At 41.3% G+C, this 22,464-nt stretch overlaps 1 protein-coding gene across 2 annotated transcripts in view; it reads left to right on the forward strand.

Moving 5' to 3' along the window:
• Positions 1–22,464, forward strand: part of RPS6KA2 (ribosomal protein S6 kinase, 90kDa, polypeptide 2) — a 305,814-nt gene that overhangs the window by 155,595 nt on the left and 127,755 nt on the right. Inside the window, exon 4 of one of the 2 annotated variants that reach the window (XM_010579888.1) lies at positions 15,716–15,752. The exons of the other annotated variant lie outside the window; for it this stretch is intronic. Coding sequence (XP_010578190.1) covers positions 15,716–15,752 — 37 coding nt within the window. The remainder of the gene's footprint in view (positions 1–15,715; positions 15,753–22,464) is intronic. 2 annotated transcript variants of the gene reach the window in all.

Raw genomic sequence — 22,464 nt, forward strand, 5'->3', positions numbered from 1 at the left:
GGTGGAAAATGCCCTGAGGACTTTGTAAGTAGGGGATGCGCTGCGGGGGCTGGCAACGAGGGGCTGTAGCAGGGTGAGGAACTTCAGCAAAACTTGTACTGATGAGGAAGGGAGGAAGGCTCACTTAGAACTAAATCTAAAATGAGAGGAGAAGGGAGGGAGAGAGGAACATGGCAAAGAGGAGGAAAGGAGGCACAGTGAAGTCAAAGGCAGAGAAATAAGGGTGTGGAGAAGGTTGGGGTGAGCAAGCAGTCAGCACAAGGCTGAGAAGCTCTCATTGGAAGCATAGAGGGTGCTGGATGTCTGGGAAAAACCGCTGTTTTGACTGTTTCAGCAGCTGTTCCTGCCAGCTGGTTTTGTACTCCGCAAATCCTGCCCCCCCCTCACCCTGCAGTGCACTGTGGTGAATCACAGCTGGTAGCTCCTGCTGCTGGAGCTGCAGAGTTTGAGCTGAGGAAAGCTAATATCCTCTGGTGTTTCCACTTTTTGTCTGGAAATCCTGTGAGTGATAGATAATCCACAGGCTCCCACTTTTTCTAGCATAACATAAGTCCAGCAAAGAACATGCAGCTTGTGCCCCGCAGTATTACGGGGGGAATGCAGTAAAACATCTCCCTGGAAGATGGAAGACGCAAGCAAACCCAATGGCTGGTCAAACTTACATCTGTGTTCCAGGCAATATTTTTTTTTTTCATGTTCACAAATGATAAAGCTAGGGCAGCAAAAGCTTGATATTGTAGATCAAACCTAAAACACCAGTGACATAAGCCCAGCAAACTTCATTTCCCATTTCCAATAGATTTTGCTGGTTTGTAGCGCAGTTGGTAGAGTGTTACTGGTAATCTGCCATTTAAGATTTTAAGTGCTTTACTAAAAGAAGAACCTGCCCTTTACAACATCCACTGGATGTGTATGGGGCTACAGTCATGATCTGGAAAATATCACTAGGATGATGTTACTTGGTTATTATCAGTACATTTTTTCTAGATCATGTTTTTATTACTCTCTAATACAAAACTGATAATAATTCTTAAAATTTCACTTGTACTTTACTTTTTACTTTTTTCATGTGCTTTGCATTCCCCTAAGCCTGGACAATGAATCTAAGCCAACAGATTGGGGTTTTTTTTCTTTACAGTCAGAGTCCACTGTGTTCATTTTTTTTGGAAAAAATGGGCCCAGAGACTTAAATGTTCATTTGTCAAGGTCACTAGCTATTAAGAATATATGGCCCATGCCAGTTTTTCAAAAAATGCTGTGTTAATTTCTGTAGAGTATATGGGACTAGAGAGAAAAACATTTGTATAGCTCTCGCTACAAAGTGTTAAAGACATGTACGAAAAAAAGGTCCCTTATTTAACTCTTCAATAATTATTTCATTTACTAAAATTACCACCATAGCTCTGAAAAGTAACATTATTCCTTTCAAAACCAGTTCTATTGATTTTAAAAATGTATTTTAATATCACTTCACTCGATTATATGTTTAAGCAAGGCCTTCAACGTAAAATTTAGGTCTTGAATTTAAAATAACAACATACATTTTCAGGATCTAAGACAATGTTACTTGCTGAGACAAGACTCCATTTAACAGGGAATATAAAAGTAATACTTTAGAGTGCAATGAAAGCTAAAGCTTAAGGCTGGACTGAGGCTTGGACTGATGTGATGGCCTCTTGGATCAATTTTTCATCTGAAGGGAAATTTTTCTTGCTGTTGTGTCTGTGTCTGCAAACTGTATAAAACAACAATAGCAACCTACAAATGCATGCTCCTAGTCCTGTGCTTATAATGAGTGCGTGTTTCCAGTTGGATGCAAGTCAATAAGCATCTGATAGTAAACTGGACCGTGGTACCGAGTAACATTTCCAACTACAAGTCAGAAGAATGAGTTATTTTCTGTGAGCACGAGGTGTACGCAAATGATCCATTTTCTGTTGGGATTACATGTTACAGTGCAGTCGTTCACTGGGCTGCCCAGGTGAGTGATCCAGGGCTGCTGCCGAAGCTGTACGCAGCATGGACTGGTTTTTTTCTCAACCTGCCCCAGCACTTTTGGCAAACTGTGATTCTCTTCCTTTGAGGTCTAAGTCTGTAAGATTGTGGGATCTATAGCATCACGTGAACTAAGCATTAATGTGGAAAAACAAATCAGTAATACAGAGCACACTTGTGTCAGCAAGTCATCCAGCTCTTAGGCTATCTTGGGCGCTAGTTTTGCCACCAGTTAATGTAAAAGCCTAATGCATCCTCTTCCTGGCAGTTTTGTCCCCTCGACTGTTGACAGGATGTAGTAAAAATAACCTCCAGCCTATAGATATCTAAACAATAAAACTACCGATACAGCTTTGGGAGGGGGGTGTTGCCCCCAAACTATTTATTAACACTAAGCAGCAACAGGAGGCAAAACTAGTTTCAGTAGACTTAGCTTAGTAAAAATCTCTCCTGAGGTTAGAATATAATTTCTTCCTCATTTTTGTTTCAGAGAGTAGTTGAGATAGGGTAGAAATACACTTTCCCCTTGAGGAGCAGAGCAGTTTGTTTTAAATTTCCATGGTAATCTGTACACAGCTCAGAAATTTATCTAGCAAGCCCAAAGGATAACTGAGCTGCAGCATGCAGAAATTAATGGAATTTCACGTTATGCTTGGGACAAATATGGCTGTTTCTAGTTACGGTGCCTGATTAAAAGGCTGTAAGTCTTAATGGGTATGAATAAGTTTATCTTAGAAATAGGTGAGTTGGTGCTGGTTCATCTACTAAAATGGAATGAGGTAGAGATGAATATCTCTACACATCTCAAGGCAGAGAGTGAGATTCTGCCGCCTTAAATATGTTTCCGTAACGCTCTCTGTTGAAGCAATTTATGCTCGTTCCACTTGTATTTTTACTCCTTGCACTGAGCGTGGTTAAGGCTAGCAACCTGGATGCCCATATCCCTAACAAGGGCTACTACTGGGGTCTTTGGCCTTTCCCAGCACTGCAGGTCCGTGGGTGTGTTACCACAGGCCATTATTAAGGAGCGTACAAGGGAAACTGTTTGCTCTGGGGGGCACGGGAGCTGAAGCTCAGTTCCCCCTAGACCTGCTGGAAGGATTTGAGGAGTCCAGGCAGGGCAGCGAGGGTATGGATCTGTGGCCATGGGCCAAACGCAACTCATATTGAGCAGTTTATGAGAGAGACAAACCAGTTTCTTTCCCCTTCATATTATAAAATTTGATATAACCTATGTTGGAATGTATCACCTGAACTGTATTTATGCTATTTGGTGGGTGGGTGGGAGATAGGAAATATGTTTTACTATGAAAAGCAATGTGTGACCTTGTGGTGCTATTTCCATGCTTATTATTAATGGCATAGCCTTTTGCATACTAGGGAAAGAATGCAGATGTTATACCGCTGCATTTGTCATACAAATCATAATCACTAGGCAAGTCCAGGCAAAGACTGCTAAAATGCTTATGAATAATAGAGCACTATGTGGTTTAGTTGTGACTGGCTCTTTGCAAAAATTTTTACTATTTCAGGGAAGTGAATGAGCTTCCTCTTAAATAATGCTTGTTGGCTCTCAGAAGGAAAAAGATTGTTGGTCTGCACATCCTGTAGCTCTTCTTGCCACCACCCACTACTTTGTCCCAGGTGTTTTGATTTTTGTTGACCTCAGGCTGTCTTCCCTGCTTTTGTCTCCTTCCTCTGTTACCTTCTGCATGGTCCCCTGTGCATTCACCACTATTTATTTCTCTATTTCTAGTAGGTCAAAAACATTGTCCCTTTTACATGGAGGCACGCAGTGTTAAGCCAGGGAGGCTGCCTAGGTGGCATGCAGGCTTCTTACCATCCATACCCATGACTGCCAGTAAGGTCAGGCAAGGGAGGATGAAAGATGTTTGAGAAGTTGTTGTAGGGACTCAAGCAGATGCAAGCCAGCAGCCTCCCCTCATCAGTTCTACTCCCAAATTCATTTATGTCATGAAGCTGAAGAGTTAGAGTGCACTGTGTGTCTCCCTCTGCCCCAAAGCCTATCTCTAGCCATGACTGTGCACGACTTGATGTCATGTCACACAACTGAGGGACTACAGATGACAGGCAATTTCAGGAACCCTCCTTGACCAATGCATCCCAGGTTCCAGTAGGCATACAGGCTGACCTTAAACCTCCTGAGATTTCGTTTCAGACAGGATAGTAGAAAACTAGAGCTTAAGAGTTTATTTTGGCAACAAAACAGTAATCTGAATGTAAATGAGATTGAATTTTGGAAGCAGCTAAAAAAAGGGAGATTGACAGAAGGGATTTACATCTCAATGTCAGATCTAGTGTTCTTTCCTCCTTCTCTAGTTGTTCAAGAGATTTCCTGTGGCATATGTCAAGAGTGTGCCTCTAATCACTTGGCTGGTGAATTATGCTTTTGTGATGAAGCGTGCCCGGACCCTTCCACTCTTTTGCTATCCTTAGGTAGAGAGGCATTTCTGGGGAGCAGGTACAAATTGTGATGGGAAAACCACCTGAGCGGGTCTTATAGTGTGCCTTAGAGATGGTCTGATTCCACTTGACCTCATTACCTCACCTGCCTTTTACAGCTCAGGCCTTTCTTCCAGGAATACTTACCTCTGGCTCTCATGTGCTTTGCTGTGGTCTCTGCATCGACAGGCAATGGTGGAGTTCCCTTAGGTGATCACGAGGAAGGAATGCAAGTCATGGGCTACTTTATGCCTTCCACTTTAAGGAAAAGTAATCAATTCCTAGATCAAGTGGCAAAAATTGTGATGAAAACAGTGATAGTAATTCCTATTGACAGGTTGCTTTGGTAGATATAATGATTCTCCACTTAGCTTGAAGTTGTATGTGTGACTGCAAGTATTAAAAATCAGATGAACTAAATTTAAAAATATGTTTGGGAACGTCTGAGTTCTGAAATGATCAGACACTATCCGCAAGCCCCTGCTTTCTTCCCTGTCTTACTAGAAACAGATCTTTCCTCAGTAATAATTGTCATGAATCATTGAATACGGGGATTTGCTTGGCAAATATGCATTTATAGTCTTTTCATCAATAATAAGGCCTATTGTTTTCTGCTATGTGTTTTTTTCTTTTTTTCCTTTTGTCCTTTTTTGAAGAACAACAAGCAAGAAGAAACATTTTTTTATTGAATTTGCTGAGTGACATGTCACACCTGACTGCCTCCCAGCATCTTGGTTCCAACAGACATACGAGTAGTAGCACAGTCCAAAACTGCCATGACAGAATGACATCTTTTAATACATCATTTGGAAAATGTGAAAAGGGCAGCAGTCTGTGGAGCAGACAATCAAAGAACTTTGGTTTTCTAAGAAAGAATAACCTTTAGGCCACCATGCCTGTTGTTCTTGGAAGGAGTGGGGTGGGAATGTAGCTATTAGAATATATTGGAAAGTGCAGGAGATTCCTAGTCTTGTAATTTCCTTTCCATTCTTCATCCCTTTCTTGGCATATTCTCTCGCTCCCATCTTTGTAATGCTTTTTACAGCTGGAGTTGCCATCTGTCTGTTTAAAAAAAACCAAAACCATACAAAAAACCCAGTGACCTCAGACAAACGATTGCTGCGTGTGCAGATACTGGGCGCACAGAAGCAGCATCTTCAGTGAATCCAGGACACAGGAGACCTAGTACAAAGGCGCAAACTGCCTTGCATGTGCCCAGGTTAGCAGGCTGAATCTTGTGTGCTAACCAGAAAAACGGCATGGCCAAGTGAAAAATGGAGAGGAGGCAGCCTGTGTCTCACCTGTTAAAGCTCACACAAGTCAACGGCTTACTTGCACAGGAGCTGCTCTAACACACAGGTATACGTGCAGTTTAGAACACAAGCTTTTTGTGCTGGGGGCTTTTTCTCTGCCTTGCAAAACGTCTGGCATGCAAAGGGCACTGAAGAACTGTGCCAGCTACAGCAGTGAGGTGGAACTGCCGCTTGAGCTGTCCTACGTTTCTGGAAGCAATGGGCGAATGTCAGGACATTTTGAATTGACCTAAGTGTCCAGCAGAGGACGAGGAGGATGTTCAACTGCTGCAAGTTGCCTTAGCTCACATCAGCTGTTCCCAGAGGTTTCCCCAAGCCTTATCAACAGCAACCGTTTCCTTCAATTCTTGTAGGAATTTAATGTGGGGAGGAAAACCGATGGGTTCACAGCTTTGGAAACCAACAAGTCTTTTTGTTTATGAACAGCAGAATCAAGCATCCCTTTGCTACTTTACCAATGCACTTCATAGCTAATAGATATGAAGACAAGACAAGATAGTAATTCATTTTTTGTACCCAGTTGTATTCCTGCCGATCATTTGGCATGTAGTAGTAGTGTTTAACACATACATTTACAAGGAATTAATCGCAGAGCATAAAAGTCATTTACACAACTTAGTTTGCTTCTGATAACTACAACCTGGCAGCATTTTAGCAAATCATAAAGTTAATATCTCACCAGTCAATTTTGTAGCCTCGACCTCTTCAGGTTACAGTCTTGCTTTTCCCCCTAAATGCCATCATTTCTGTATTCGGAAAGGGGGGAGTTTGTTTTGAGCCTCACAAATACGCTGCAGCAGAAAAAAATTCTCTTGCAAGCATTAAAACTGTTTCAGTGTTGTTTTCTCAATTTCTCATTTTCTTCTGTTTCCCTTCTCACATGTTGTTACTGTCCCGCCCGCCTCCATGGTCTGGTGAAAAACCAGCTGCTTATGGTAAGCTGTGTGGAAACTACAAACAGAACACTTCACACCTCGAGGCAGCTGCCCATAAACATCTGGGGGTTTTCTTTTTTCTTTTTCTTTTTTTTTTTTCCCCAACCTTCCCGAGAGCTTGAAGGTATTGCAATTTTATTTCAGAGGGTCCAGGATAGATAGCAGCTCATTAACAGTCCTCTTTTGAAGGTATGTCATATGCTGATGGTGACCTCTGTCATAACACTTTTGTTCTTTGTGACTGCTGCCTGGGCTTGCAAATGAAATAAGGCCTTTGAAGGTTTAAACTGCATTGCTAGCAGTGCATCTGAGGTGGCAGCAATTGCTCACAGCCTCAGAGCAACAGTAGCCAGAGTGCAAAATTTGGACTTGTTTTTCATCCTTTGTTAGTGGCTCTTTAATGAAATCGTCAAGAGAGAATCCAGATGATGAATAATAAGATTGTTATCTTCAGCATCAGGAGCCAAATTACCAAAAAAAAAAAAAAAAAAAAGTGGAAATACAGATCTTTCATGTGGGCAAGAGCAGTAAGATGAAACAACAAAAGCCAACTGTGAACCATTGGACAAGCATATTCATAAAACTGGAGAGAGAAGTGCCTTCAGTTTCCTCTTGCGTCACTGGAATTCTTTATCTGCTTCACGGCACTGCAAAATAGTAAAAGGTCATGGAAAAAAGTTTCTCTGCTGGTTTGTTCCGTAAATGAGATGGTTGAATGGGAGGTGCTCCCTCGGAACTGATGACAGAATTTGACTCATTGTATTTACTTAATTTTTTAAAATGTTGGGTTTAGTAGTGATTATTAGTAGTTTACTTAAAGCATGCAGGGACTAGGGATATTCTTTGTCAGAATTGCTGAGCTGTGCCTCGCCCACTCGGTCCTCATGAGATTTTGATGTGCTGAACATTTCTGGTTCTCAAATGTACCAAATTAGGCAGAATTGTGGAACTGTTTCTTCAGTACATTTTCCTTCTATTTATCACATTTGTATTTTAAAATCTTGCTTTAAGACTGTCGCTACTATTTCCTTTTATGGGACAATATACTATCATACTCTTCTCCACCATTTGATTTGCAATTGATTGCTTTCTTCAGTGAGGCTGGAAAATTAACTTGGATACACATGAAAGTAACGTTTAAAAGACAACACAGTTTTGCTTCAGTGGAAGAGAAAAAAGGCTTTTGGTGAAATAACATAGGGTATCTCTGAACATCTTTTACTAAATCCAGTGGCTTTGTTTTGTTGCAACAAGGATGCAAATTTTACAATTTTTTGCTCTCTTGTTAAGGCTGTGGATGAGGAGTTGAGAGTTAGGCATTTTATTGCAAGACTGTCATAAATATTTTCAGGCATGTATAGAAGAAAGCACAGTGTGTTGCCATGTTTCTATGCTAGCTGGAGTCTCAAGAACACTATAAATCATCAGCACAGGGCTGCACAATCCTGTATAGAGACAGGATTAATGACTCTGGCAAAGTGTTTGCAATAACGTGGTTCATGCTTTTCAGGTCCCAAGCTGGAGTCTCTGTTTAGCTCCATGTTATGTGACATACTTATGTCCCTAATTGTCATACAATTGTTTATAGAGTGATTTGAAAGTGTGGTGTGCTGTGCTGTGAGTGACTGGAGTTATTTATTTTTGTTCCAAAGTATGGATTGGAAAGATGAGTGAATTGAAAGGAAACTGGGAATTAGGCCCATATCCTGCAGACACTTATGCAGATGTAGCAGATGAGTAGGCATGCTTATATTTAATCATGTGCATAAATGTTTACACAAATAGTGCTTAGGTTTCTATTTTTAAAGGGAGGAACTTTTGAATTGTTGCCTTTTGTCAATTCACTTCACATATTACAAAATGTTAATACCTTTTCTTTATAGCTTCTTGAAAAATCTAGTAGTGCAATAAGTCTGTTCAGATTTGTCACAGTAGCCAGGGGACTAGAATAGAGCATTGAACATTGTATAGTTCTAAATAAGTAGTGCAGATATCAGAATTATCCAGTAAAATAATTTTGGTCAAATCAAAGTCAGAATTCAGATGCATTTCAGGTAAGAACCATATAGAGCGTATACTTTCTGACTTTTAAATTGAAAGCCCTCAATACTTGCAAATACTTCAGACACACAAGAAACTTTATGCAGTTGAGTTGTCCTCTGGAACTTCAAGTTATTGCAGATTGCTTCAAAATGTTCAATTTGGAACATTTCAAATATGTCAATGTGGTGTGCTGACCCTGGCTGGATGCCAGGTTCCCACCAAAGCTGCTCTATCACTCCCCCTCCTCAGCTGGACAGGGGAGAGAAAAATATATACAAAAAACCTTGTGGGTCAAGATAAAGGCAGTTTTATAAAAGTAAAGGAAAACAAAAGATTTATTCTCTACTTCCCATCAGCAGGCGATGTCCAGCCACTTCCCGGGATGTAGGGCTTCAGTATGTGTAATGGTTGCTCTGGAAGACAAATGTAATAACGCATGTCCCCCAGCTCCTCCTTTCTCTTAGCTTTTATTGCTGAGCAGACATCATATGGTCTGGAATATCCCTTTGGTCAGCTGGGTCAGCTGTCCTGGCGATGTCCCCTCCCAAGATCTTGCCCACCCCCAGGCTGCCGATGAGGAGGAGGAAATTTTGGAGGGACAGCCTTGATGCTGTGGGAGCCTGCTCAGCACTGGCCAAAACACTGGTGGGTTATCAACACCCTTCTAGCTACCAATACAGAGCACAGCACCACGAGAGCTGCTGTGGGGAAAATGAACTCCATCTCAGCCAGACCCAATACAGTGAAATTGCTGCTCACATTGGACCTAAAGCGCAGTGCAAGCACATACTGACAGTTTCTTACCAAACTGCTCAACCAGGGACATACGAGGACTCAGTCTTGCAAAGACCCCAGCTCCAGTTTGCAAATGCTTCATCAACTGTAACATGAGACAGACTGACTTTACTGCCCCTTCCCCAGGCAAGTAAATTGCAGCTATTGCATAGGGTGGATCCCTCGAATTAACTGAAGCAAACACCACCTTAGCTCAAAAAAGCAAATTTTTGTTGAAACACGATATGATCTCAGGAATGCAAAAATTTCAATTTATTTTTAGTAAGTGGGCAAAATTTGGCTGGAGGTTTGGGGGTTTGTGTCAGCTTTCAGCTGGCCTTAACTTTTCGCAGAGTCTCAAAATGAAAATTGGAAACTTAGTGGTGCCCAATGCTATAGCAGCGGAGCCACACCATGAAGATTTCAAGTGTGTGTTCAGTGAAAGCTTGGGTAAAATCTTTCTGAGACTGGTTTAACACTTACCATTCATTTCGGGTAAAGGCAAGCTCATAGGTAAAACAGTAAGGACCGCTAACAGAACTACAGGCAACCTGCAAAGCAAAGCGGTCTGAGATGGTTTGCCTAAACTCAGGGGAATGAATAAAGCTTAATGCAACTGCGTGTGAGAAGAGGCGAACAGCAGGGAGGCCCACGGAGGAGACGCCTTGGAAGCTGGACTGCATTTTCTACGTGGCCTCAGGAGAACGTCTTGGTAGAGAGTACTTGCTGGCCTGGGATCAGAGGCGTGGTTTCTCCTCATCTATAGCTGCCCTTGCTTTATAGATAGGATTACATAAAGTAAGTAGCTAATTCCATCAACTCCCTTCTTCTAAGTGGTCATAAATATTAGCCATTCCTTGGGTGAAAGAGGTCAAAAGGTACACTATTCAATAAACCTACCCGTTTTTCATCATACTGCATTAAATTGAGGAAATTCATGTAGTTTAAGCCTTTACATCAGGAGTTATTATGGGGATTCACTTGCTCTGGTGGTTTGAATCAAATATGTATGTGTAAAACACTCCTTAAATTTCATTTGTGGGTTGATGGGCAGGCAAATATTTGTAAAATATATTTGGTTTTAGTTATTAGGTTGTTGATAGAGGAAGTCGATAGCATGGTTTATTTTCCTACAAAGCATTTTTCAAAGATATGAAAGATAATGGAAACCAGCAGGTTGAAGCAGTAAAAGTATGAGTTACAATAAGTAGATATGTTGCTTGGACTTTACAGAGGACCCACAGGAAATCAGCTAACTCTATTGAAAATCCTGGCCATTGTATTTATATAAGCTATTGTACTCTATACCTGATTTTTTTTTTTCCAGTGTGTCTTCTGTGACTCATCTTTCTTAAAATAGTTCATCTGGTAATTCAGCAAAGACAATACATCACATACACTTTTTCCTACAGGACTGCAGGGCGATAACAACAATATGGGGTTGGATTGGGGAAAGATGTAAGTAAACAGATCTGTCTACAGAAGAGAGCAGAGCTGAGGCTGGCTGCAGGGAACAGTAAAAGTTCTGTCTCCTGGATAAAACACACATAGAAAAAAATGTCTGTTTCAGTATTTAAAAAAAATAAAATTGAAGTATTTAACCAATAGGAGAGTGGCAGGCAAATGAATCAATATTTACTTCTGGTATCAGTCCATCTAAAGGAAGAATATGAGGCCAGAAAAAAGAAAGAGGACTTGGGCTGGTTTCTGATTTGTGTTTATAAAAATACTGCTGAAGAACATGCCCAAATTCCACTGTACTCTAATGAACTTTGGAAGACAGCAGAAGCAGTAGGAGAGAGAGGAAGCCAACAAGGGCAGAGAAGTAAGTCCCGGAATGAAAACTATTTCCAGTATCAGTCCTGTATCAATGGGAAAACTATTTCCAGAATCAGATATCCAGTGAATGAGCTCTACTCATACAGAGGACAGGTGAAAACAAAAGGATAACACATAACCCCCCCCCCCCCTTTTTTTTTGTCGTCTTATGTGCTAGCTTCACAGAATCTCCTTAAAACTATTTACCATTCACCTCATGCTCCTCTTAGATAGGAATAAATAGTTTCAATAATTATCAGAGTAGATGATGCAGGATTTTTTCTTTTTTTTTTTCCCTTTTTTGGTAGACTGTTGGTGGGGACTGTAGCAGAACGTAGGCCAGTAAAATTACCCTTGCAGTAAAGTAGCTAAAATGGTCCAGTCTTCCTGAGGAGGGTTACAACTACAGAGACTGCTCTGTGGGTGTCATTGCCAGGAGACCTGTCCTTACGCTGCTGGAGGAGAGCTCAGCCGTGAGGGACGCTGAGCATGTAGTGTATTGTGCCATCAGAAAGAGCCACGAAAGAACATGCAGAATGGAAAAAGTAACAAAAATTGCATGCAGATCCATGCCTCTTCCCAACATCTTTCAAGAGCTTTTCAGACTATCGGTTTTCAAAAAAATATTTTGTCTAACTCCTCCTGTCCTGCCTCATTTTCTGATCTCTTGCTGTGTTTTCTTAAAAAGCTTTTGGGAGCACAACCTTTTAACCAAAAATGTCAGTTTTGATTTGATCCTATCTATGACTCTTTTGTAAGGGCTTCAAGTTCAAGATCAATCACCTGTTCATATATCACCATATATCCATATCATATATTCACCAGGTTCATATATCTTTCAGTATGAGAGAGGTTTATGCAGAAGCCGCTTGTTGGTTTGTATTCCTGCTGTTAAGATGAAACAACAGCTCAGTTTCAGGAAGGCTGCCTCTCCACTCCTTTCCATACTGATCACAGTCTCTTAAAGGAAAAAGCTGATGACCCAGGCGCCCACAGCCCACAGCTGCAGAAGAGCACCCAGTCCAGGAGGCAGCCAAGGAGGGGAAGAATCAGATTTGTCCCTGTGGAGGTATAAAGCCTGATTTGCAAGGGCGACATGATCAGAGAGAGCAGAATTATCCTTGCAACCAAAGTCCTGTCTCTCCAAAATCCATCCAAATTACACGTCATGCGCTCTCACATCCCTTTGGCTGGTGCAGTTAATGCTTAGTTGTTCAAATCAGAACGGAGGAATACTATCATCCTTCAGTGGGGGCTGGGACAGGGGAGGTATGGGTAAAAATCACTATAGACTTTAACTCTAGTCAAATCTTGGAGGTTTTAAAGTATGCAGTATAACACATATGTCTACCAGTGTGTATAATTTTTATGTTTTATTTTCATCTTCTGACTTTACTTGGAAGTACTGTCAGGAATTTTTTAATGAAATCTTTATGGAAAAGGAAAATCCAGATTAGAAATTAGTGTTAGCTAAATGAAGGGAGTTAAGCACATGGCCCGCTGCTGGATAAAGCTTAGAGAAAACTACCTCATGTGCAAACTTGAAGTTGGGGGGGTTGGCCTTTTGTTTGTCTTCAAGTTTAAAAGCTCAAGTGGAGTTTAATTGGAGTTACCTACTGTTACTTAAAACAGTTCTTTTCCTGCTGTGAAACTACTTTCAAAGGCAGTCTTTCCAACATTGAATTAAAATGGCTACAGTCTTTAAGACCCAAAGTCTTAAAATATATCAAATCCCATAATTGCCATTCTTTCCCCCCTTTCCCCAAGACGTAGAATCTGTTAGAAAAAAACCTGCTTTGAACTCAAATGCATGGCTATATTTAAAGTATGCGCTACAGTTGCCTATGTTTTTTTAAACGGCATTATTTCTGCTGGATTAAAGTATGTATGGCCTTCTGAAAATCTTCAGTGCAGCAGAAACTGAAGCCACAACACCAAAACTCTTCCTCTTGCCTTTTTTTTTTTTAACCTTTCCAGCTGCAGATTTCCACCTGGCCACATTTTGAGATACAGTGAGTAATTTGAACATAACAGAAGGCAAATGTTATTTAAAAACAGTTGAACTGTGGAAGTCATGAAATTCAAGGCTTGAACTGTACCCTAGTCTACCCTGTCTGTTGGGCCTATTGAAAAAGCTTATGAGAATGTGTTTGTGTATCATCCGTACTGTGAGGCTTTGCTGTGCTGGTGCAGTGAGCAGATATGTGTTAAGGACCAGGTTATAGTGGTGTGTTGTAATTTGGTGTAATATACCTGCTTCTATTTCTTGTGTATGAGCTTGAGTGCTCTTAGCAAGTAATAATAGAGTCCTATGGACTTCAGTTTGAAACAGACTCTAAATCCCTTATTTAGGCACATGTTTAAAGATAGATTTGACTGGCAGCAGTATCTCCATGTAGTTAGTTGTCAAATGTATTTTATATTTGCTCGGCTACAAGTACTGCATTGCACAACATATTGCTTCCTCTTTCCCCACCTCCCCACACTCATGAGGAGTGGTGAGCTAAGTTATCTACGAGACTGTGAAGACGTATGACATTTCTGTGAAAAGATTTTGCTTAGAGGATGACAAATGAAGTATTTGAGATATTTATCATCAAAATACTGGGTGGTTTTTATGGATTGACTTGCCAAATGCGTTTGCGAGTATGTTTACCTCTCGTTAGTAATTCAGACTAGCTTGCTGACGTTACCCTACTCACCTGTGCTTCCAGGTGCATGGGGCAGGAGGTACATACATATCCCTGCCCAGGAACTGTTAGGTCTGGATAATGTTACTGACTTTTCTTTGGCTCTGTAGAAACGTGTCTGTGGATACTGTACACCTATGTGGCTTATTCACTCTACATTACTATTATATTTACAGCTACAGTGTGTAAACGAAAGTTACCTGAGAGTGTTGTATGAGGGGTAATTTCCCAGTCCAAGGTGGAGGCCTGGAACCAAGTCAGCGTCAACTCTTGGAGCTCCCAAATTCAGGAGATCTGCATGACCCCCCCGATACAGATGAGGTTTTGTTTGTATGCTTTGGGATTGCTTTACAACAGAGGACTCAGGCAGAGTTTAACAGGTCAGCAGCATGTGTCTTCCATGGAAGCTGAAAGGAGCACACACTGGAGACTTCCAATGTCTTCAAGGTTGTGAGGGTGGGTTTTTTTGGTTTTTTTTTTTTGCTTAAGTCAAATGTAGCGCTTTACTTGGGTGCTAGTTCTTAAATTTCATAGGGCTTTGGCTTTCAGATCCAAATACGGTATCAGTGCCTTTTTATATATGCAAAATGGTTTGTGTTTGAATTTCTTTGTTATCACTTGGGAGTGAAAATAAAACAAATGTTTTGTCAACTGATTGTACTTGCTTCTGGATTACCTTGGAGAAATGTGAACCACTGATGTGTAAGTATATTTATCTGCAATTGTGGAGGAGGATCTAGAAGCTAACAGATGCAGTGTGCAGTGTCAAAAGTTTGGGAGTGTTTTGCGTGTGGTATTTGAATTGCTTAGAGGGATTCCCGGAGTACCTAGTGAAGTACCTTTGTTAAGCTGTATGGCCAAAGCAGACAAAATTACCAAATACGGTTGACCTTTTTTAATGTCTTTCAAATGAAGATCAGCTCAACAGAAAGAACAGTAGAATATTAAGGACTATTCTAATTTTTGTTAATCACTGGAACATTTTAGTTTGTAGTGTTTTAGCGTCTGAAAACTACTACTTTCACCTTTAAAATACAGCTAGAGGAGAAAATCCCATTAAAGGAGATGCCGGATGAGACTTTTTCTATTCAAATATTGAGGGCTTGTCCCACTAAGTCAGGACCAAAAGCAACCCTTGGATCTTGATTTAAGACTGTATGTGGGATTCGGAGAAAAAAAACCATGACAGTAAAATGATATTTAAGTAATGTAAAGTTTGATGAAGGCCATTTGGGTTTTGGACCATGAGGCTTTTGTTTGGAGAAGGGGATGTGTAGGGTTGTGGGAGGAGGAAGAAATGGTCATTGACCCAGCAATGACCGAAAATAAGCTTGATGGTATCAGGTTAACTAAGTATATTAGGAACAGCTGCTTTTCATGTATACCAAACAGGATCCCTGACTATCAGCTATTGACTTTTCTAACAGGCATCTGGAGTTCCAAACGTGATATGCAGCAGCCCATTACTATTTTGAACAAGACCTCATATTTCTTCTTCTGAAGATATATGAGAAACTGCAATTCTGGTGACCTCTAGTAGACCTGTCTGACTTAAGCACCCAGGATCTCATTTCTTCCTTGATAATTGTTTTTCTGCTCCATATCTCCCTTGAAAATTGAAGGTATTAGCTTGTTTCAATCATGTGTGACAGTGGTACTCTCTACACTCTGCATTCGAAATCAGTGACATGGAGCCAGCCTGGCCTGTCACACAGGAGGAGGTTCTGGAGGATAGAAAGTGGAGGGGTCCTTGCTCCAAGTCCCTCACTGATAATCCCAATTAGTAATGTGGAACTTGCTGAAATGGAATTTGTGTATAAATTAGCTGAATTTTTTGGCATGGAGCATGTACATCAGAGTAATGTCAGAATACTAAAAAAAAAAAAATAATTTACAGCAGCTACTTGTATAAATACCTTTCCTGTTCTGTGCTACGCTAATGACAGAGGATGAAGGAGTCACACCAAACAGGGAAACGTGAGTAGCTTTCTGGCAGCTGTCCCTCCTGTGGCAATCAGCAAGCTCCCTTCTTGGGCCAAGACCCTACTCAGAAAAAAAAAAAAAAAATTTACGTTGACTTTGGCACAGACATGTGTCTGTAGCTCTGGGAATAACTTGTCCCTGACTGAGTGGCACAGAGGATTTGCATTCAATTTTTATGAACCCTCATAAGGCCATTGTTCTCCAATTTCTGATTGATTGTCTTTATGTAATGAGAACAACTAATATAGACATGTCAGAATGACTGAGGAAGGTCAGCTGTGACTGCTTCAGTTTAACACAGGCTGCTAAGGTTGCAGGATGAATTATGTTTTGTTGCATGCAGCGAAAAGCACATTACTTAAGTGAGTTTTTTTTAACTGATGCCTGAGGAATGTGCTTTCTCCCTCTAAGTCTTATTCTATCGTACAATAGTCTTAATTGCAATTTAACTTGGGCTGATTGATATCCTCTGGCTGCAGTCCCGTTGTCAGTTTTGGAAGGTTGATGTGGAGTAAATGTTTTCAGAAGTCCCTGATGAGGGGTGCTCTTGAGGAGGGGTGTCAATTTACAGAGCAGGTAATCAGTCAGGACTCAGACTGAACAGGATCTGTAAGTATTCCGCATCTCAGAAAGTCAAGCCCAGGTGCTTTGGTGCAGGCACCTGGTATTGTTCATTACTTGTGCTGCCATAGAGTAGGGGTAGGAAAGTGAGAGAACATAGACTCTGCAATAAAATTTTCTTAAGGCCTGTGACTTTGTACAATCCCCAGCTCAGCTGCATTATATTCATTACAGGGTAATGCTGAAGGGTGTGTTGACATGGGCATGACAGTGGTGTCTGAATCACCTGTCTGGACTTCTGCAATAAAAAAATTCCTCCCTTCTGCCCGACAGCCTCAGTCACAGACCCCGAGCCCATTGCAGCAGCCCTCCACAAAAGCAGAACGCAAAGAGGACGGTTCTGCAGAGAGGTAAAGTAGTCCTGGGTGCACCCTTGTCCCCAAGCCGGAGTAGCAGAAGGAGGTACTGGCTGCAGCTAAGCTCAGATGAGATTCCCAAATGTCTTTTCCTGGAATCCTTTCTGTCCTCTCCCCACCCAGCCCCTATACACAGTTCAGAGGTCCCCACACCAGCCCAAAAGGCTCCCAGCACTTCTGCCCATTCTGGAGTTCCCCACGGATCCTAGCGCAAACTCATTCATAGTCCTTACTCTGCCCTAAATACCCTTCGACTTTAGCCACGCACACCACCAACCTCATCTGTTGTAGATCCCTCCCAGGTATTTCTACTCCCTATTTTCGTCCCAGTCCCAAATCCCTGCCCACCTGCATCATCTTTCCAATGCCAAGCTTCCTCTTGGCATTCCTCTCCAACCTCACCTCGAGGTCCCCAGGGTCCTACACCCATCCTACCCCTCTGCTTCTTTGCTGCTGCTACTCTCTTTTTGGTGGCCACTGCTGCTGCCCTGTATGTCAGACCTGAGCCCACTGTGGACTCTCTCGAGGCCACCTCCATTCTGGGCTTCCCTTTCAGAAGAAAACTCTTGTCTCCTGCTGTGAGGCTGTAAAAAGCCCAAGTGCCAAAGGCACCCACCAAAATCATACAAGACAGAAGATAGAAGCCTCAGAGGTTTGCTTCTCTTTGCGTTTGCTCTGCTCCCTGTTCATTGTCCACCTCGGAGAAGCTTATCTGGTGGGCCAGTGGTCACCCTGGAATAGGTGGTTCAATTCTTGAGGCTCCATAGCTATCCCAGGTTTAGTTTTTCTCTCTTTTCCTGCTGGATATTGGGACCCTGTACCTAAGCTGCCAGTCCTCATGACACAGTGTCTCATCTTAGTCCGCTAGTTATGCTGGTTGCTCAACATTGTCTCTCGTGTTAATTTTAGGATGAGAGGTGATGGGTTTTTATGCGGTGCTCCTACACCCTGTAAATACAGTATGAAATTGGGAAGATGGATGTTAAGAACAAAACGCTCTTACCAATAGGTAAGAGGTTATTGTATGGAAATTGGTGTAGTTTAGATGGTGGGTATTGACTCCTGCGTTTGTTGCTGTCACAGTTTGAAGGGACCCATACTGAGAATATATGTAATATATTCCTGCTACAAGGCCTTTTTACAGTTCCAGAGTGACATGAAGGAAACAATGGAATAGTATTAGCTGCGAAATAGAAACATCCTTGTAGACATTTATTTTCATTTATACTCAGATCCCCAAGAAAAAAACCCAACAATGTACCATCAAAAATGGCACTGAATGTAGTAGAGGAGTTGAGAAGCTGACAGTGGGAAAGGGAGAGCAGAATTTATGAAAAAAGTCCCCTTGCCTACAGCACTGCCCTCAACATCATCGCCGTTCCAGTCTGTGACCCTGTCTGGCCTCAGAGCTGGCTTCAGTGGAAACACTGTATTTTCAGCAGTATTCCACAGCAGGCAGCTTTTTGTTTTGTCTTATTTTATGTTTCTTCTGCCTAACAGCAAATTTAGTTATAAATCTGTATGAGAAATTTATTTTTAAGTTGTCTTTAAAAATGAATGTTCCTATTTGGTACTGTTGGCATTCCTCTCTTCTGCCATCTGTAGCTTTTCTGTGCTGGCAGAATAGAGGCTAGCTAGAAAATCTGATTTAGGATTAGGGTCAGTCTCTAGCTAAATTTGACCTGGATGGCACTGAACACGTAAGGATTCATTGCTAATAAACAATTTTATCAGTCATCTTCACAGAATCAGGATGAACATTGTCCATTAGAGGATTAATTTATTATTTTAGCTAAGGAATTTTGTAATAAAAACTTTGAAACAAAAATTAAAGTATTTTTTATGCATCATATCTTTCTATAGAAATTTAAGAATTTTGCTGATAAAAACAGTAATTATATTCACAAAGAAAAAATTAATTATTGACAAGCTGATAGGAAGTGTGATTATTTTTGTAGCTTTGTATATGTATCTGTCAAGATATTTAAAAAGGTATGACTAATACAATAGATTTAGCAAATCAATAAGAACTTTTTTGTTGAAAAAAGGTGCATATAGTTCATTTGGGCATGCTACACATTGCTGAATTGGTTGAATTTTTTTCTTAATTCTCAGTGCTACTGTTAAAGCTATATTAATATAATTTTATTCAGGCTTGCAGCTAGCTTTCAATAATAGTTACCTGATTTATTTCAATGTGATTATTTAATCTTTGAATTCCCAGTAATTCCTGTAATAATCTGAATTTATATTTAAATTTCTCTTCTTTTTAAAAGTCAAATTTGATAGAACTGGATTCGGTTTTCCTGCAAAAGTTTTGCAGCAGTTCTCTCTGTCTTCTCTCAAAGGTCAGGCCTCTCATTTCTTTAGTTTCTGCGTGTAAAACGCGGAAATTCCCATCCCTATGAAACACTTGAGACTTGTCCGCCACAGAGTCAGGTGCATCCATAGGGACTGAAATCCGGTGTCGGTAAGAGGTGGCTGCGCTGGGAGACAAGGTACTAGAGAAGCGGTTTGGGGCAAGTGAGTGCCCTGAGCTGCTGCCATACCAGGCGCTCATTGCAAAAAAGCAGCTACCTACGCTGTGCATCCTTTGAATGTGGAGGTGTTTCACATGTAGCTGTTTAGAAACCCTTTCGATGCAAGGCGCATCAAGGACCCTGGAGAATATTGCCTTGTCTCATCACGTAAAATCCGTGCATTTCAGAAGAGTGTTTTGCCATTCGATGTGACTGCTTTACGGCAAGAAATGCAGTTTCTGCAGCGTTGCGTCTCTTCTGCACGCGTGACTTGTGTTTGTAGGGGTATGTACCGTTCTCAGTCTTAACTCTAATAGAGTTAAGTGCCTTTGAAGCGCAAGAGGGGTTTTTTAATGAGACTTAATCTCATTATGTGCTTTTATCTGATCCTATCATTGCTTGTTCCCTACATGGTAGGAAAAGAAAAGCTCCCTGAAATCTTGTTGCGAAGTGTGGAATTGGTGTGAGATCTTTCTTTCTTTTTAACAGGAATCTGGCAGGGAGGGAAGGGGGTGGATCACAGATCAGAAGCACGGTGCACCAATAAAGTGTTCTAGACAACCTTCAGCTTTGGTTTGGGGATTATTTGTTTGCTTTTCCCAAAGCTGCATGGTTAGAAGATTTCAGTGATTTCTCTCCTTTGTTTTGTTATAATTCTCATTAATTATTTTGCTAACCTCTGCACTATAAATTAAAGCTCCAGTTCCTTTGAAGTTGTGACCCTCTTTTTTATTTATTTATAGTGCTTGTTAAGCATCTAACTATAGTGGGGTTTGTGTGTTATTACTTTCTGTAGTTGTGCTCAAGCCTACAGTGGAACAGGTATTACTCAGCAAATGACTGTGGCAACAGTGGGTTGTAATTGCTAATTAGGAAAATGTATAGTAATCTAGCAAGTGAGATATTTTAGCCATCCTTCATTTAATTACATGCTGTATGGGTTTGAATGGCACATGAAGAACTAGAGACGGAAAATGCATCACAAATTGGTCAGATTGCTTCATTAAACGTAGTTTGGATTTTCCTTGGGATACAGCTTTAATAAACCAGTTTAAGTAGACTATTTCCTTTAGGAATTCAGGCATAAGTCACTGCCTGAAAAAATGTCATTAATTATTCACAGCAGGTCTCAGCCATTGCTGCACTTTTCCCCCTGCTTTATAGGGGAAAGTTACCTCCTGTCCAAGTGTTTCTATTGCTAAAATTCCTGCAGTTTTCCTGTAGGCATGGAGCACTGCAGATTTGCTGAAATCATATATTATTATTTCCTCCTTATATGCATAATCTGTGAAATACTTAGAATCTGCTCAAGTAGTGGGTGTATTCTTTTCTTCCAAAATATATTCATGGTGTGTGGGGGGACAGGAGGAAGGAGCAGAGCAAAGTGGCATGATCCATTTTCAATTTACCAACATTTTTAAATATAGTGGGCTGGATACCCCACTCCAGCAGGTTTCTTTGCTTGATGCAACATGGTGTGTAGTGAATGTGCAAGACAAGTGGAAATCCTCATGGAAAACTCTTCCTTATTAGGGTCGTTTCCATCTACGTAGTGGTCTCCTCTACAGAATATCCCCTTCTTTCCCCCTCCTGGAATAGAAGAGATGAGGCAGAACATGTGTGGAAGGGGAGGATATTGCTCCTCTGGTGCAATTGCTGGTGCTGGTCTCATTTTTGCCAAGAACGGTGCTTACAGCACAGAAAGCCGCCAACAAACCTTTCTGCTTCTGAGTCTGCTGCTTGCTGTGTCAGAGTACAGCTTGAGCAAAGGAGAACTGAGTGCGTTGTTACCTACAAGATGTTTTAAAAGGGTTGAATGTTTTCTAGTGGTAAGGCAGCATGCAGAGATGATGGAGCGGCACCTGCCAACACAGCTGCATTAGGGCTTCTCGCATCGCAGCAGTGTCCTCCTACTCTCCCGGCAGTGTAGTATTGCTACCTGGATCTCATGTATAAAACAGATGACGCTCTTCTCTTTGTCACTTTTGTGGGCCAGAGGGAAGTCATGCAGAATCGAGAGCGAGCCATGGCTCTTTCTCAGCACGATGCCCCACATTTCAGATGTCCTTTAGGAAGGTCCGAAGAGCTGGGTTATGCATGGAGTCGGAGCTCCGGGCGGGAAAGAGGGAATTGAGAACAGCTTTTTGATTTTAAGTTGCCATAAGGTAACAATACTTTACGCTACTAATTTTATGTTCCATAAAATGTATGTTCTATAATAATTTGTTATAAATTATTTATTGCAGAAATCTGTTATTCTAGAGTTACAGTCCCTTCCCCTTTCAGAGAGTATCCACCCTCCTCTGCCTGACATTTCATCCTTATTGATGAGCTGCATTAGTGAAGCCGGTGTATAACGTAATTCTATTCACACAAGAAGTACCTGACTGTGGTATCCATAGTTCATTTGAGTGAGGAAGAGGCATTGAGGTAGACTGCTGAAAATGAAACCTGTTCTTTCTGCTTCTGGAAGCTGTAAATAGGTTCAAATATTAAACAGAAGAACCTGACTTCTTCAGGTTGTAGCGGTAAAGAGTGGCAGCAATCAACCCTAAGAAGAAATTCATTTACACAATAATTGGCAATCAGTTGCCTTTATATGGAAATCAAAGGTCGACAGCCTTTCTCATGCACTGAATGATCTGAAACTTGGTTCCAAAGCCAAATGAGTCTTCCGTGTCCCAGCTTCAGTCAGGTAAAATTTGCTGTAGTGGGTTTGCTGCCAGACACTGAGGTTGAGCGACAGATCGTTATTAGCAGTAGGGCTGCAGATCTGCATCTTCTCTTTCACGGTGTTTTCAATCATACTTCTGTTCATGCTTCAACTTTCTGCAGTCTGTTTATTACTGCCTGACATCATTTGTTTGTCTTTCTGGCAGGTCACAGGTAGATGGCTGGGGTTAGTTCAGTGCATATACCAGGCCACTTTAGCAATACGACTTTAGGGCGTTTCG

Source organism: Haliaeetus leucocephalus, unplaced genomic scaffold (genome assembly GCF_000737465.1).
Source record: "Haliaeetus leucocephalus isolate CR32 unplaced genomic scaffold, Haliaeetus_leucocephalus-4.0 Scaffold687, whole genome shotgun sequence".
Classification (NCBI taxonomy): Eukaryota; Metazoa; Chordata; class Aves; order Accipitriformes; family Accipitridae; genus Haliaeetus; species Haliaeetus leucocephalus.